This window comes from Cervus elaphus, chromosome 30, assembly GCF_910594005.1.
Source record: "Cervus elaphus chromosome 30, mCerEla1.1, whole genome shotgun sequence".
In the NCBI taxonomy this organism is placed as follows: Eukaryota; Metazoa; Chordata; class Mammalia; order Artiodactyla; family Cervidae; genus Cervus; species Cervus elaphus.
The window spans coordinates 22477113-22493497 of NC_057844.1; the positions used below are offsets into that span (position 1 = coordinate 22477113).

At 47.1% G+C, this 16385-nt stretch overlaps 1 protein-coding gene across 3 annotated transcripts in view; it reads left to right on the forward strand.

Annotated features, from left to right (window-relative positions):
- The first annotated feature begins 3321 nt into the window (after positions 1 to 3321).
- Positions 3322 to 16385, forward strand: part of FOXO1 (forkhead box O1) — a 92182-nt gene continuing 79118 nt past the window's right edge. Inside the window, exons 1-2 of one of the 3 annotated variants that reach the window (XM_043891519.1) lie at positions 3323 to 4056; positions 4237 to 4455. In XM_043891519.1, coding sequence (XP_043747454.1) covers positions 3784 to 4056; positions 4237 to 4455 — 492 coding nt within the window. In that variant the 5' untranslated portion in view covers positions 3323 to 3783. Of the gene's footprint in view, positions 4456 to 16385 lie in introns of all 3 variants that reach the window. The other 2 variants (XM_043891520.1, XM_043891518.1) reach the window with 2 other exon arrangements.

Below are 16385 nucleotides of genomic sequence, written 5' to 3' on the forward strand. Positions count from 1 at the left end.
ATTAAGAAGTGAGAATCGTTAGAAAAAGCCTTCAAAGCAAACAGCTACCATAAAAAAAATACTGAAGGAGAAAATAAATAAACCTTTTTTCTCTTAAGAACAACTAGTGCCAACCTAAATCCTTCGCCATCCTTCAAAGAAAACATTTACATGTTTTGACTAAAAAACAAAACAAAACCCACAAAACTCCTTTTGTAATCTTTTTATCTTATTATCTCTATCATCTTTTGTGTGTGTGCTTTTTAAAAATCTTTTAAATCAAAACTTCCAGCTCAGTAATTTCATCGAGGTAAAATTACTAAAATCTATGGGATCGACTGAGAAATACACCACAAAGTTTTATTGTGATTTTTGATATCTTGGGATTGAGCTGTGTCCAGTTGCTTAGTCGTGTCCAACTCTTTGCGACCCCCTGGACTGTAGCCCACCAGGCTCCTCTGGTCGTAGGACTCTCCAGGCAGGAATGCTGTAGTGGGTTGCCATGCCCTCCTCCAGGGGATCTTCCCAACCCTAGGGATCCAACCCAGGTCTCCCGCATTGCAGGCGGATTCTCTACCGACTGAACGGCCAGGGAAGCCCACATTGGTATTACGTGCTATTTATAATTTTCTATCTGTGTACTGAGATTGTTGATGGGAAAGCAGGAAACTGAAGCTGGGACCCTGACAGCATCACTGTTACTTATGTGAACTTGGGCAAACCAGTTCACTTTGCTGTCTCAGTTCATCGTGTGGTGCCTCACCACTAGGATGATCTCCAGATTTTCTTCCAACTTTAACATCCTCTAGGTCTAGCTGAAAAGAAAGTTCATCTTGATACACCCACAGTGGAGGGCAATTTGGCAGTGTCTCAGAATTACAAATGAACTTCACTGCTGACCCCAGTGATCTTTCTGGACATTCCTTCTGTGGATGTACTTGCACATATGCAAAATCTCTTAGTTTTATGGGATTACAGAACAGTTTGTGATCCCTCAAGAGTAGAAACAAGCAAAACGTTCTCCAGCAAGGGTGAGTAAACTGATACATAGAATGGTACGGTACGGTACGCAGCTATAAATATATATTTTTACTTTTTTGTAACCATGTGGCAGGGACATTGGTGGGGTAGGTACTCAGGAAAGACCAAAGAAAAGCGAATTTGTCATTTAAAGAAACAATTGGGCAGGATAGCGCAGAAGATTTCAAGGATCTGGGGAGAAAGTCTGTAAGAACACTCCCTTAACCAAATACCTTCCTCCAGTTGAAGTCCTGAAAAACCGGAATTGAAATGAAGGCAAGGCCAAATTTGCAGTTGGCTTCCTTTGCCAAGCATGATCCACTTGGGCACCGCCTATCTGTAGGGTGCGGCCGTGTGAATGGGGGCTGCCTGTATAAAGCGTTGTCGGAAAGGTAGAGGGTAGCAGCGGTTGTACACTAGCGCCTTCCTTTCGGCTCATCATCTGGGTTACTGAGGTCCTCTAGCGGCTGGCTGGGGAGGCCGGAACAGTCTCAATTTGATAGTAAACGCAGAGACCACAGGAGGCGGGTGGGAACCAACTACATTTTCAATCCATCAGGCTCACGACCCCCAGCCACCCCCAGTATCAGTGGGAAGCTGTTGTGATAATCGGATTATGAAGAAATCGGAGTTTGGACGAGTGAGAATGTCAACGAGGACCAAATCTTTCTCTAAGTCTTTTCAAACTTTTCTAAACGAGGCCTCCTTTGCTTTAGAAGCCACTTTTTCAATTGAAGAACTGTCATAAAGAGTTTTTTTTTTTTTTTTTTTTTTGCCGGGGAGTGGAGTGGTGGTAGTGGATTGGAAGCTGTCATTTTGGACAAAGATATTTAAAACTCCACCGTCAGTCTTACATCTTCAGTGATCCCATGTCTCTGAAAGGAAATGCCTTCCATATTCCTTCTAAAAAAAGCAAAACAAAACTTGACAAGTATTTCTTCTGCTCCCTGAGACACAAGGGCCATTGTCTTCGTTTGGTCCCCACTGATCTTGGCAGGACAGCCTGGACCTAGAGCCCAGATGGAGCGAGGTGGGGTGGGATGGGAGGGGGCGGTGATTGACACGCGGGACAAGCAGCCTAAAGCAACACCTGGGGGTGGGGCAGGGCTGCGCCCAAGCCTTCGGTTCTGTCCCCTGTTAGGTTTTCACTTCTCGACGTCTCAGCACTTGCATTCTAAATAGCAAAGCAATGACAAGCAAACAATCGAACTTAGCGTAAGTAAGTAATAAAGTGACAAGGCTCTTCCTAAGTGCTCTCCTCTGACCCCGCCTTCCCTGTCGTCCGGGACTGACTCAGTGGACAGTCTGAGGTTCCCGCCCAGGGGAACAGGTTCCCACGGAGGGCGCGGGGGTTGAGGCTGCCTTCGGGTCTGAGGGTGCGTGTGCATGAGCAATTATCTTCGGCCGGCGCCGAGCCCCCTTCCCTCATTTCTAGTCTTAGGTCAAGACTGGAGTGAACCCGGCTCGCGGCGGCTCGGCTGGCTAACGGCGCCCTCCGCCCCCCCCCCCACCCCCACTAGTCTACACCGACCGCCGAGGCTCAGCTCGCGGGTGCGGATAGGTGGGTTCCCGGCTGGGTCCTCCGCGCCGACTCGGCAATCAGAACCCCGGCACCGCGCGAGGGTGGGGACAAGCGTGTGTGCGGCCCGCGCCCGGGGCCGGAGACTCTACACATTGTAGGGAAAGGAAAAAAAAAAAAAACAAAAACCAACTAAACCAAACAAAAACAAAACCCACCGACTTGCCCACGTTTCTCTGCAGAGAAATCGTGGGCGGAGTCGAGAGGGGGCGAGGGAGCAGAACTCCGACGAGGCCGCCTCCGCCTGCCCACCTACCCACCCGGCGGCCCCCTGAGCGCCGAGCGTCCCCGGCCCCTGCCCGGCCCAGCTTCGGGTTCCCGAGCGCAGGTCGAGGCGAAGCGGGCGGCTCGTTCCACTCGGGCTTCCCGAGTACTCGGCTGGGCTCCTCAGTAGTAAACAAAGTGTCGCCGCCGCCTCCACGTTGGTTTGCCTCCTAGCAATCAAAACACTGAGAGGGCGAGAGACTCACAGAAACACTCGAGAATTACCAGAAAATAATAACAGAGAGCCAAAAAAAAAAAGAGAGAGAGAGCGAGCGAGCGAGGGAGAGTGTTCATGTGAAATAGAAAAACACCCCACTACCCCCCACCAACCCACTGCCGCCTCCCAGTGGAAAACTGAGCCCCGCCCAGGCCGGCGCCCATTGGCGGCCAGGGTGCTGCCGCCGCACTCTCATTGGTTGCGGGGGCCGTCCGTCAGGGGCGGGCCGGCGCGCGCGCCGCCGCCGCCGCCGGCGGGGGGCGGCGGCAGATCCCGTAAGTCGGGGCGGTCGCGTAGTCGCTGCAGCTGCTGCCGCCGCCGCCGCCGCATTCAACAGGCAGCAGCGCCGCGGTCGCGCCCGCCCGGGGAGAGCGAGCGGCCCGCGGCGTCCGTCCGTTCGCCCTTCGTTCGGCGGGGAGCGCGACGCCAGCGCTGTCGGGGCCCCGACGACTCTGGCCTGCCGTCCAGTCAGTGCAGCGGACCCGGAGGCGCCTAGATGCGGACGGAGCCGTGAAGTTAAGTTCTGAGCTCGCGCTTCCACTCCGCCGCCGCCGCGCCTCCCTCCCGGTTTCCGTCCGCTCGCTGCACCGACCTCACCCCTTCCCGCAGATCTCGGACCGGCTCTCGGCGCCCTCTCTCCCCTCGGCGCCCCCCCCTGCCCGGTGCTGCGCTTTTCTCACTTCTGGGCAAGTCCCGCGGCTGGGGGAAGGGTGGGGGGGTCACCATGGCCGAAGCGCCCCAGGTGGTGGAGATCGACCCGGACTTCGAGCCGCTGCCCCGGCCGCGCTCGTGCACCTGGCCGCTGCCCCGGCCGGAGTTTAGCCAGTCCAACTCGGCTACCTCCAGCCCGGCGCCGTCGGGCGGCGCGGCGGCGAACCCCGACGGCGCCGCGGGCCTGCCCTCGGCCTCGGCGGCCGCTGTCAACACCGACTTCATGAGCAACCTGAGCCTGCTGGAGGAGAGCGGGGACTTCCAGCAGGCGCCCGGCTCCGTAGCGGCGGCCGCGGCGGCGGCGGCGGCGGTGGCGGCGGCGGCCGCAGCGGCCGCAGCTGCCGCCACCGGGGGTCTGTGCAGCGACTTCCAGGGCCCGGAGGCGGGCTGCCTGCACCCGGCGCCTCCGCAGCCCCCGCCGCCTGGCCCGCTGTCGCAGCACCCGCCCGTGCCTCCCGCCGCCGCCGCGGCCGCCGCCGGCGGGCCGCTCGCGGGGCAGCCGCGCAAGAGCAGCTCGTCCCGCCGCAACGCGTGGGGCAACCTGTCCTACGCCGACCTCATCACCAAGGCCATCGAGAGCTCGGCCGAGAAGCGACTCACGCTGTCGCAGATCTACGAGTGGATGGTCAAGAGCGTGCCCTACTTCAAGGATAAGGGCGACAGCAACAGCTCGGCGGGCTGGAAGGTGAGCGGCCTTCGGGCGCACGGCCGAAGCGGGAGGGGCGGGTGGGTGTCCGGGGGCGCCGGCCTCCGCCTGAGGTCGCGGCGGGGCTGAGGAGGAGGATGGGGGCGGGGGGGCTCTCGCCGGTGCAAGTTCGCTTGGCCTGAAAGTGCAAGGCATGCGGGCAGCGCGTGCAGGGTGATGGCGAGAGTGGCAGAGGTGGGTGGTGGGCTTACCCGGGACCCGTCGGGGGTGGGGGGACAGGACTGAGTGTGTGCGCGCGCGCTCTACTGAGAGTTGGAGCGGGACCGGGAAGGGGCTCGCTGGGACCAGAGGGGGTGAGGAAACGGACGCCAAGAAGTGGACCTCCAAGCGGCCAGAAAAGTTCGCCCGTGAAAGAGAGGGGTGGGGCGGGGGGTCCACTGGGAGCTGTTCCCCCTCGGCTCGCTCGGACTCAAGCCGCTGCTCATATTCCCGCTCCCCATCCCCCAGGACATCGGGGGTGAGAGCGGCTCCCCGCCGCCCACGCGGCGGGCGTCCCCCACCCCCAAGCCCCGGGACGCCCCGCGGAGCCGTTTCCGCCGCGCGGGGCGGAGGAGGGCGCGGCGATGGGGGCCTCAGAGCCCCGCCGCCCGGGGACGGAGCTGCAGGTGGAGGGGAACGGCAGGGCGCCAGCCGGGAGGCCCGTGGGGCCGACCGCGCAGTTTCGGGAGGCCCGCGTGCATTTTGTTTTGTTTTGATTGCGTTTGGAAGTGGCCTCGAGTGCCGGGGGCCGGGCGCGCCCAGCCAGAGGTAGCGCCTCCGACACGTGCGAAGGGGCGGCCACCGCCGGCGGAGCGCCGGCGCCCGGCCGCGCGAGGCGAGCTAAAGTTCAAGTGTGACCCTCGGCGGGGGCGGGAGCTGGCGACGGCGAGGGAGGGGCCGCGGGCGCAGGAAGCTTGCGCCTTTAAAGGGCCAGCGCGTTCTGGCCGCGCGCGCCGCCTGGCCCCGGCCGCGGGGCGGCGAGGCCAGCGCTTCTCCGCGCCAGGAAGTGCCCCGCAAACTTGGCCTCGCCCTAGGCTCAAGGCCTTTAATTAGGCACAGAGAGGCTCCCCTGGATGACCGGGGTTGGGAAAATGTGTCCTCTGTTGCTTTTCCATCTTAGTACGGAGGTGCAGATCCGAGAGGCAAGGCAGGGGGCTTTGAGACCAGTATTTTGGGGGAGTTAGAGTGGAGGTTCGAATCTAGGGAACCGGAGGGACCTCCTGCCTCGATGGAGACCCTGTAGATGAAGTGCTTCTGGCCCTTTTTGTCTTTCTGAGAGAGAGACAGATACCCATCTGGAGAGATCCTGGAGGGGGCAGGTCCATCCCTCCACCGAGGTAGAGAAGGCCCTGGGGTGCTCAGGAGGGCGGGCTCAGGGGAGGCTGACCGGCCTTCCGTCCGCCCTACGGCTTCCAGAATCTGGCAGTTGCTCAGTGTCACAGGTAGAAGGATGGATGTCAAGGTTCTGTAGTTGAGCCAGACTCCTCCTCACCCTTCATCTGGACTGTACAGCATAGTAATTTTCTTTGCTGCGCACTTGTTACACCAAGGTTGTTTTACATACAGTGTCATCCCAGTGGTTAATGTGTGTCGGAAAGGTTAAGTTAATCACATCGTATTGAAACTCGTGGAGAAGGAGCCAGGATCTTATTTCTTCCGAAGTGCTTTTTAGAGTAAAAGCCTCACATATAATCTCATTCATTACTAGGTATTACATGCCATTTTACCAAGTGCTTCTAAAAGGTAAAGAGCCTCTGTACTTTATGCGCTGTGTATATTCTTTTAAGTTAGAAAATAGAGGGTGTCTGCCAAATTCACTTTTACTTTAACATTTGAATTTAAGTACTTATTTATTAATTCTGTTTGAGCTTTTATAAAGCATTTGCTATTAAAAAAACCTTTTTTTTTTTTTTAATCATTCAGAGTACAATGTGTACTTAACACCGTTTTTGCATGTCCTTGGAAATGGATACAGCCTACTTCAGCTTGTTGGAGTGCCTTTCTTTGAAGATAGGGGAAGGCAAAGTTTGGGAATTATTTTTAGTTTCGCCTCTCATGTAGCCTTAAGACATTCTTAAACTGGGAATATAGCTTAAATGTTTTTATTTTTTTTTTAAGTGCTTTAAAAATAAAAGATTCTAAAAAAAAAAAAAAAAAAGATTCTAAGGCTAAAATCACCCACTCAAGCCATTTATATTAGGTTCTTTCTTGTTTTAATTTTTTTCCCAAATGCAATTATAATTAAAGAAAATGTACTGCTTAGAGCTGGAAGATCTGTTAAATGTTAGTAAGAATTATTGGTCCAGAATTAGAGGCCCAGTGGTGGCTCCCAGCAGTAGCAGTTCCCAGTAGAAACCTCCTGGGGCTTTGGGAGGGAGCATGCTGCCATTCTCAACTGAGGAAATGTTTCAGGTGTATCAGTCAGTTGGTGCAAGTCAGATTACAGCAAGTGCATTTTCACTTTGAGTAAAAGGGTATTTTAAGAAGAAAAGAAACAACCTGAAGTGTTTTCTAACTCATAACTCATCTTCTGGTTGGAGTTTTCATAAAAATGAGTTACTTGTTAAAACCAAGTTTCACTCTCAGATCTGAAAGACTCACTGTGTTTTAAAGATTCATAAAAAGGAGAAATTTTACTATGACTTTTAGCTTGGAAAAAAAAATTCAATTCTAAAATGCAAATCAACCCAAACTTGACTGCTTTAGGAGAGGCTGCTTTGGAACTAAGTTATTTCCTGTGATTTACTGTAGGGAATTAGATTGAATATTTAATTAAATATAGTTTGTTGTGCTTTACTTCCTGAGGCCTGCCTGAGAATTTGAAAGTGAGTTGCATAGGACAGAATAGTTGGAAAGCTGTTGAAAAGTTCAGAAACTTTTAGTTCCTTAAAGACTGGTTGTATTTGTGGGATATGCATTTGTATTTGTAGGAATGGTATGCAAAATCTTCTCTATACTTGTTTGAATATTGCTTAGAGCTGTCATAAGGCTACACACAAAGTGGAAGCTGAGACTTTTGGAAAACCCGGGATCTTTTAAACCATGTACAGTATTTATAAATAGTGAAACTTCATTTCTATGATCTTTTTTTTTTTTTTCCTCTTCCCATACAGAAAGTTTTCTAGAGCTTGGGAAGTAATATTGTGAGTTCTGGCTCTGTGTTTTGTTTTTGTTTTGAAATTATTTGGAACACTTAATAATATAGGTTAATAGCTTACTTCAACAGTAAGTCTTAACAGTTGTTAAAATTGTTTTACTATGAGCTACCTGAGATAGCTTGTGACCTGATGGTGCATTTTCTCATAGTGTTTAAAAATTCTTTTCTATTCTGAGGGCTTTCAATCTGCAGGTGAGTAATTTAGCCACAGAGATTCCATGGCAGGTTTGACGGCTGCTTTCTTACTGCACAGTTATATTTGACAGAATCTTGTGATCATTATTGAAATTAACCTTAAAGAAAACGTTTTTTACAGTCAGGTGAAAATCTCAATGTATGTGTCTGAGGAAAGGAGCATGAGGAAAGAGAGTTGGGAAAGGGGCTAATGCAGCGAAGTGTGATGTCTTATTTGCTATAGGCTGAAAGTTATGTGGGCCTGATGTGAACATGTCTGTGGCTCAGATGTTTTGTTCAGAAGTTCCCAAATAGATGTCAAATGTGAATACGTAATTGCCCCTCATAAGAGCTTCATTTTTATTTTACTTTCGGTCTTCTGGTAAATCCTTGGGGAGATGCGGCAGGAGGGGTGGCTTCTATTTTTGAATGATATTCAGCTTTTTTTTTTAAGTGACAAACATGTGAATACTGGAAAGAAGACATTTTAAATTCTCATGTCTCATGTATACTTTAAAAAATGTTGACGTTTGTTGAGATTCTACACACACACACACACCCCCCCCAGTTACTGAAAGGCTATGGCATTGGCAATGGACAGAAGTATTGCCAGCTATCATGCACTGCGAGGGGATCTTTTAAGTGCTTGCTTCCCAGGTGGTGCGGTGGCAAAGAATCTGCCTGCCAGTGCAAAAAATGTGGTTTCAATCCCTGGATCTGGAAGATCCCCTGGAGGAGGGCATGGCAACCCACTCCAGTATTCTTGCTTGGAGAATCCCATGGACAGAGGAGCCTGGCGGGCTACAGTCCATAGTGTTGCAAAGAGTTGGACGTGATTGAACCACTGAGCACCTCCCCCCCCACATGAAATGGGGAGGGAGAAGTGAATACTCAGTGGTTGCTTAGAATCCCTGATGGGGCGGCCCCAACGTTTTGCTTGCCCTTGTTCTCTAACCTCTTGATTCAAGCTCCTAAACTGCAGTTCTGGGTGACTTTCTAAGAGAACGTCTGTATTAGCCTGGAATTTCTTTGGGAAGCCTGAACTGTTTGTATTTTTCTGGCACCCTCTGCCCTTGGAAATGACCCAGTACCCTGGCATCATGGGAATTGACTCTGCTGGTTTTTTTTTTTTTTTTTGGTCTTTGTGTGCCATAACTTTCGGGCTTCCTGGGATCCTCTTAGAAAGGCTGTGTAAGCCCCATGGTGTGGGAGAGAGCAGAGGAGTTTGCATAGTTGTGCTCCACGTTGAAGGAGCAGATCCAGCCCTGCTTCTGCAGTTCAAGGTGTGCCTTCATAGTAACAGTTTGCAAAGACTTGCCCAGTCCCCCACCTGCCCTGGTGTACACAGAGGTCTTAAGTTGGTAGATTGTTACTCAGTTGTGAACCAGAGAGGACCAGATGAACTTGAAAGTGTTTATTTTGGTGTGTCTGAGGGGTAAAGGCTTGTTATTTCAATGGATACTCTGTGTACAAATGTACAAATGTACTCAAGTGTTGATGGATCCTCCTTATTTTGGTTAATTACCAATAAGGACCAACAATATTCAAGTCAGTGGCACAGAAAGTCTTAGAAGACAATTACTACCTTTTTTTTTTTTTGTAGTCTTAGATAGAACACAAGAAACATGAAAATGCTTATTTGTACATTGGTGATTTCAAGTGGTTCAACCTTTTTTTAAAAAAAAACAACCAACTTTTTTTTTTCTTTTTCCACTGGCATCCCAGTTTACTCGACTCAGTCTGTCGATGGTTTATGGACTTGTGGGCTAAGTGCTGAAAGTACTGAGTCTTGGGTTGAGTTATTCTTGCCACTTGGAAGGCATTTGGGTCACCTCTCCCCCCCCAACCCCTCCCACCGGTCCTCATGTAGCTTTACTGTAACCAAAAGAAAGAAAAGTGAATTAGTTTTGGTATTAGGCCCAATAAAATTGGAAAGCTAAATCTGCAGTTATTCTCACGTAATACATCAGGATATTTTTATTAGTACAGTTAAAGAACTGATTATTTTCAGTCTGTAGTCAAAGTATTTTCTTCCCATTTGTTGAATGGTTATTGTGTGTAAGTTATATTAGAGGCATTTGATTGATAAAAAAATGATTCAAATGTGGATCCTGTAGGGAGGTTAGATGTGACATGTAATATGATACATGCTAGCATGGTTAAGTGCCTTTGAGAAAAGTGGAGTTCTGGGTTGGTCATTGAGGTGGACCTTGAAAATGGAATGTTATTCTCCCCAAATTTCATTATAAAATATTCTCTACTGAACACTCGTCTACCTATCATCTAGTTTCTACTTGTTTCATTTTATTGTACTTGCTTTATCATATATTTGTCTGTTGGCACATCCATCTTCCCATCAATCCTTGTTTTTAAAATTTATGTTTGGAATGATGGGTTGGCCTTCATAAGGGCGTGAAAATAGGGAAGCACAGTTTCTCTGTGAGATGGATATAGGCTGCACATAGGGAAGGTGTGAAAAGTATGGGAAGCAGAGTCTACTGTCAGACTGAACTTGGACTTTATATACATTATAAAAATAATATAAACCAAATTTTTCTATGAGATTGTATCTTTGTTTTTGTAATATAAGAAATTGTGAAAATAGGCTTACATTTTAAGTTTTCTAAATACAATTTCTCAGAAACATGCTCTCCTGTAAATATAGATGCCCATGGAATGCAATTTGAAGACAGTGTGCTGCATTTGATTTAAAACTGATGTATAGAATTTGGTAATGCGTGGAACAGAATCGACTTAATGTGACTAGTAGAGGTTTATAAAATGTTTAGCTTTTTACTTGGTTCTTTAAAATCAACTTTCATGCCCAGTGTCCTGGGGACAGAGTGATTCAAAGAAAGATGATTGGGTGTAATTCTTAGGTTTTTTTTTTTTTTTTTTTTAATGAGAAATCTTGAAGTTATCAGTCTTTACATAAACCTACAGCAATTATGAGTGAAAGTTATGTTGCTTTACAGTTTAAATGTCAGATATCCTTAATAACTTTTTCATTATATCTTTATCCACTAACCCAAGTACAGTATGAAGTAGGTTATAAGAAGGTGTTTCAACAGATCCAGAGGAGGTTAAATTTAGATAGACTAAACCCAAAATTGATGTCAGGAAGGTAGACATAACTGCATGAATTCAGAATACTTGAAGTGAATCTGACTAGCCTTTTGGTGAACTAAAAGGTTTATACCGTAAAAACTCTGGCATATCAAAAGGCAGACATACAGATATATTAAAACTTATAAGCAATTTTAGAAATGATAGGTGTTGAAGAAATGTAGGAAGCTGTTTTTCTTGTGTGTTTATATCTATAGTAGCAGACAGCACTTTATTCAGAAGATACCCTGCTGCTGGGAGGGGGACAGTGATGCAAAAATAGACCACATAGGTCACCACTGTGAGGTTTTGTTAAATGAGTAAGTTACCACTCACCTGGATGAAGTAGCTTTCACAGCACACCAGGTCATCCCTCTTGTGTGGTTGCTAACGATGTCTGGGTCATCTAGTCAAAAGCAACTAGGAAACGATTGGTCAGTCTTGTTTTCCCCCTCTCTACTTCTGTAGATTGAGTGAGGGTGAAAATTGCTGGCCAGGTCTTTGGTCTTTCATTCCATAAGCAGAGAGAGAGAGGTAAAACATCTCCCTCTGGGCAGAGTTAGAAGTCACTGGGGAGGTCTGTGGGTTGACAGGTCATTTCTTCCACGGTGGCCCGTTCCTGCTGACACCAAGTCATGTGAGTTCTTCAGTTCTTAATGATCGTGGGTGGCACTACCATCTTTTGAGAAGAGAGTGTCACCTCCAAAGCACGTGGCCCATGGGAGTGTGCCTGTGACCTGGCATGTGCTCTTGCCTCTGACAGGTCCTGCTCTTCTCCAACCCTCGCCAGCCACATGCATGGAGATGCCCAGGCTGCCACCTTTTTGACCATGACTTGGTTCTATAATAATCTCTGCGTTGGTCTTTGACCTAAAAAGAAAGTCTTTTTTTTGCATTGATTAATTTTCTTCCTTAGATGATATTTGTCTTAATTGTAGCATTATTCTTTGTGTGGCTGAAGTGACAGACCTGATCTAGTACTAAACCCCATGATCTTGACAGCTCTGGAGATGCTGCCCAGCTCACCTGTTTAAAAGCAAAGCTGTCCTGAGAAAGAGGGTGGGAAGAGGCGGTGGCCTGTGTCCATTGGTTTTTCCTTCATTTGATGATGTCTAATGAAGGCTATTTTGATGAAGGCTATTTCTCAATTGCCTTTCTTTCTGAATCTAGAAAACGGGTCATGGTTTTGTGAATCTTTCCTTTTATTAAATTGGAGACTTGATAACAATCAGGACCAGGTGGCTCAGTGGTAAAGAACCCGCCTGCCAATGCAGGAGATGTGGGTTCAATCCCGGGGTTGGGCAGATCCCCTGGAGTAGGAAATGACAACCCACTCCAGTATTCTTGCTTGGGAATCCCTGGACAGAGGAGCCTGCGCGCTGCAGTCCACAGGGTTGCAAAGAGTTGGACAGGACTTGTTGCAAAGCAGGCATGCACAGTCAGGGTTTGAGAAGAAATGTTTTTCTGTTTGCTGCTGTGACCCTGAGTTGTTACACAGCTTGCCTTTGCATTGCTAGTGAGGGGCCTACATTATTGGTTTGCTGAGTTAAAAATTTGAAAGTAGCTAAAGGAACCTGATTTCAGGAAGGGGGAGGGGACCTCAGTGGTTGTGTTTTGTACCTGAAGTAAAAAAGTCTCAAAGAGCATGATTAACCCCCTCTTATTTGGACTCAAGCCAAGACAGAGGCATGCCTCCTGAAGGAAGGAGGAAGAGGAGGAGGAGGCACTTAGCTTTGCCTCTTTGCAGTGCCCCCCTCCCCATATCAGTGTTCCTATTTTAATTAAAAAATAAGTACCTTCCTCTACCAATATCATGCCTCAGAAGCCTGCCATGTAGGTGGCTTGAGGGAGGACCTCTCTTGTCTGAATGAGAAGTGCCTGCCCACAGAAGGAGGGAGCAGTATGTTTGTAGTGATGCTGAGGGTTAAGAGTGAAGAGGGTCTACCTGAAAAGAAATGCATTTGAATTTCAAGTCCAATTTGGAGAGATAAAAAATTGAATTATGTTAATTTCTAGACTTGTTAATATTGTGTGTCCTTCAAAGCTAAAAAAATAAAATAACCACATAAATATATGGAAATGGTCTATAGAAGTAAATATATATCATATCTCAGACAGTTTGGTTGTTTGGAAGCTAGGTAAAAGGAAATGGTTTGCATATGGTTTAGCCAGAGGGTCTTATTTTGGCAGATTCTTAAGGCAGTGGATTTCATTGCACTCCTATTTTGACATGAATTTTTGCAGTTATTCCTTAGTGTAGGGTTGCAGCGAGGTAGGTGCATTTGAGATGTTCTTTACTCTATAATGTTTAATTTGCAGGATCATCAATTTGTCACACCAGCGAGGGTTCCTTGTCAGATTTCAGCCCGCCAGTACTGTGATTTGAATACTTGAGACGCCCAGCCACCTTAAAGGCAGGCGTTGCATCACCTGTCTGCTCCGCAAGGCCAGCCTTGAAGGGGTCTGAGGGGGAGGTAGCCAAGGGGAACTTGCTGAACTTGTAAATATCAGCTGAGGTTGTTTGTATACCCGATAACCTAGCTGGCTGCACCTCTCTAAACTTGAATGTAATCTTTTTTTCTCTGGATGGGTAGATATGCATGCCATCATGAAATTTACATGCAGTGAATATGAAAGAGTCCTGTGGACCCTCAGGACTGAGAGAGTTCTCTAATCTGTGCGGCTGTATTGGTCTCTCTCCCTCAGCCTTTTGGAATTTAACTTTCTCTTTGGTAGCCCATTGTGACATTTGCATCCACTGAATGTGAGAGATTCCTGTACGCCAGCTCTGGTTACCCAAAGTGATTTCTGAACCCTTTAGAATTCCTGGAGTAGAATTACTTAATGTAGGGCCTGGGTTTATATTTATTATATGCATTTGCATTAATGTGTAGACTTTCAGGTTGTGATGGAACGCTGATGTTAAGCACAGTATTTGGTGACCTGTTTTAGAAGAGGGTCACTATAATGGTTTCTATTGTTGTTTTTATTCTCTTCTGAAATACATGGGATAATTAAAAAATTAATGCCAAAGAAAGAAATTTTCTAGAGTTAGAAATTCCTGTAATGAGGCACATTTTGATGCAGTTTACATTCTCTTTTTTTTTGTTTCTGTAATGAGTACTTCTCCAGCTGTGATCCCCCTGCTCTGTTGTAGCCCTGTAATATTATTCTTGAGGTGTTTCCTTAAAGTGCTCTATATTTCTTGAAATGCCATTTTGATACTTTTGATAATGAATTGTACCAAGAACATTTTTTTTTTTTAATGCAGAAGTCACTTTATTAAATAAAATTTTAGAAGCATGATTGTCAGAAGCTTCCAGAATTCCTCTGGCTACGCTTCAGTGTTTAGGTGGGTCCTTGTGCTGGAGGGCTAGTCTCCCTGTCTGTCACCATCCTTTCAGAGGCTGCCCTCCTGCATGGTCTTTTCAGCCTGAATTTCTCACTGTGGTGTCTGACTCTAGTCAGTATTAAATTAATCTGTTCAGCCGAGTTGAGTTACAAGCCATTTGGTAAGTAGTTTGAATATTAAGTTTGTGCCTTGCATTCCTTGGTGTGATTGCTTTATTTTGAGCTGAAGGGTAGGGGATAGAGAATAAAATGGAGGGAATATTGATATTGATCTGGAGGCAGCTCATATTTATGCTGAGTGGTTTTTTTCTCCATGAACAATAGGAGGGTGCGTGTTTGAAGTCAGTCAGTGTTAGACCTTACTACTTTCTGATTGCATGCCTTCTAAATTATATTTCTATGAAAAAAATTAAAAATACTGATTATTGTGCCATGTGCTCCCATTGAATAGTGTAAACTATCTTGAGTCACTTGAAATGCTGAATGTGTTCCTAGAAGGAATTCCTGCTTAATTTCTTTTGTGATGAAATTATGGAGACATTTTAATCAAAGACAAGCTGTTGATGGCTGTGTCCTTAGACTACCCATTACCTCTGCCTGTATTTATGTGTAAAAGCCAAGAAGAGAAAAGGGAAAACACATTCAGTTCTGGAAGTCTTAGAGCGGAGATCGATTGCACTGCAATTGACAACTCAGGGCCGCCAATTATGCCTCATTTACACTCCCCACCTCCATTTGTGTTTCAAATCACTCTTAAAAGAGCGCTGGGAGGAAGAAGTAATGAAGGATAACAGGAAAACTTAAACCATTTCAGAAGGATTCATGACTAAAGTCTTTGTGATCCTTAACTCTGAATCCACCCCTGGGATTGAAAATGGAGATAGCCCCCCACCCCTTAAATCATGTGCCCCATTAAACTCGTTTCTGGGTGGCTTGCTGAGACTGTTTGAGGGACTCACTGAGAAAAATGACATTGAATTTTATTAAGCAGAGTTTCAAGTCCTCCACCTGCCTTTTGCAGAAAAGCTCACCTCTGTTGATGAGCTGTCCCTGCTCCCCTGGGCTGTTGTCTTGTTCCTCAGGCTTGAAACCAGCCAGCAGCCACCTTTCTGCAGCCCTGCGAGGGACACACTGCCGGCTCACGGGCCCACCGAGAAGAGCGGGCCCACCGAGAAGAGCGTAATGACTTGTCAGACCGCATTTATTGTGCAAATGAACTTGAAAGTCAGCCGGGACAGCTCCCCCCTGTAGGCTTAAACCCTTTTGAGTTTAATGTCCCTTCTGCCTTTTTTCACCAGGTGACAGCTTTTGGATTTACAGTAACTCATTCTGGCAATAGATATATTTAGTAGTATTTTTGTGTGGTCGAACACGAGGCATGGCCTTTGACATCCTGCTAGGCGTGCTTGGCAATTTGACATCCTTCACTTTAGATGGAATTCCCTGGCTTTGTTTCCTGTGATAGTGTGGGAGTATGCATTTTGGCTCTTTCAATCAGAGGTGGAGGAAGACAGGAAAAAAGCAAAATTGGATCACACAAAGAGGGTATTAGTTTTCTCTTCTGGGTGTGGTACACTCGGCATGCTTTTTATTAGGAGTCTGAGCCTACGAAAGTAGTGCCAAATACTGAGAAAATGCTATACTCATATTTAGTTTTATTTTCTCTGATCTAGATTTAAATTTTTGACGAGCTCGACATTTTAGGGTCTTTGAACTCTTCTTTCATCCATGTACACATGGCAAAGAGAACTAAAATGCTTGTCTTTTTGTGATGTCTTTACCAGTCCTAAGTTTGCCATCAACTGCAAAGGGGGGACGTATTTGCCCCTCTCCCCGAGGAGGGGAGTGTTGGCTGCTACTGACTAAAAGCTTACCTGTGTGATTATGTTTCCTGAATGTAGTCAAAACTGACATCAAAAATTATCCCCTTTGAATTGTCATGAAATTTTAGCTTCTGAAACTTGATGAAGTGGAGAGAAACTGTTGCAGTCAGAGTTTTACAGTATTTTCTTTTTAAAAGTCACCTTTTGCTGTGAGCACTTTGAGCAGAAAATCAAAGTATCCCTACCTCCCGATAACCCACCAATAGGCCTGCCATTTAATTTTCTCATTCCCCACCTAAGGTCAATACCCAGGGTGGGTT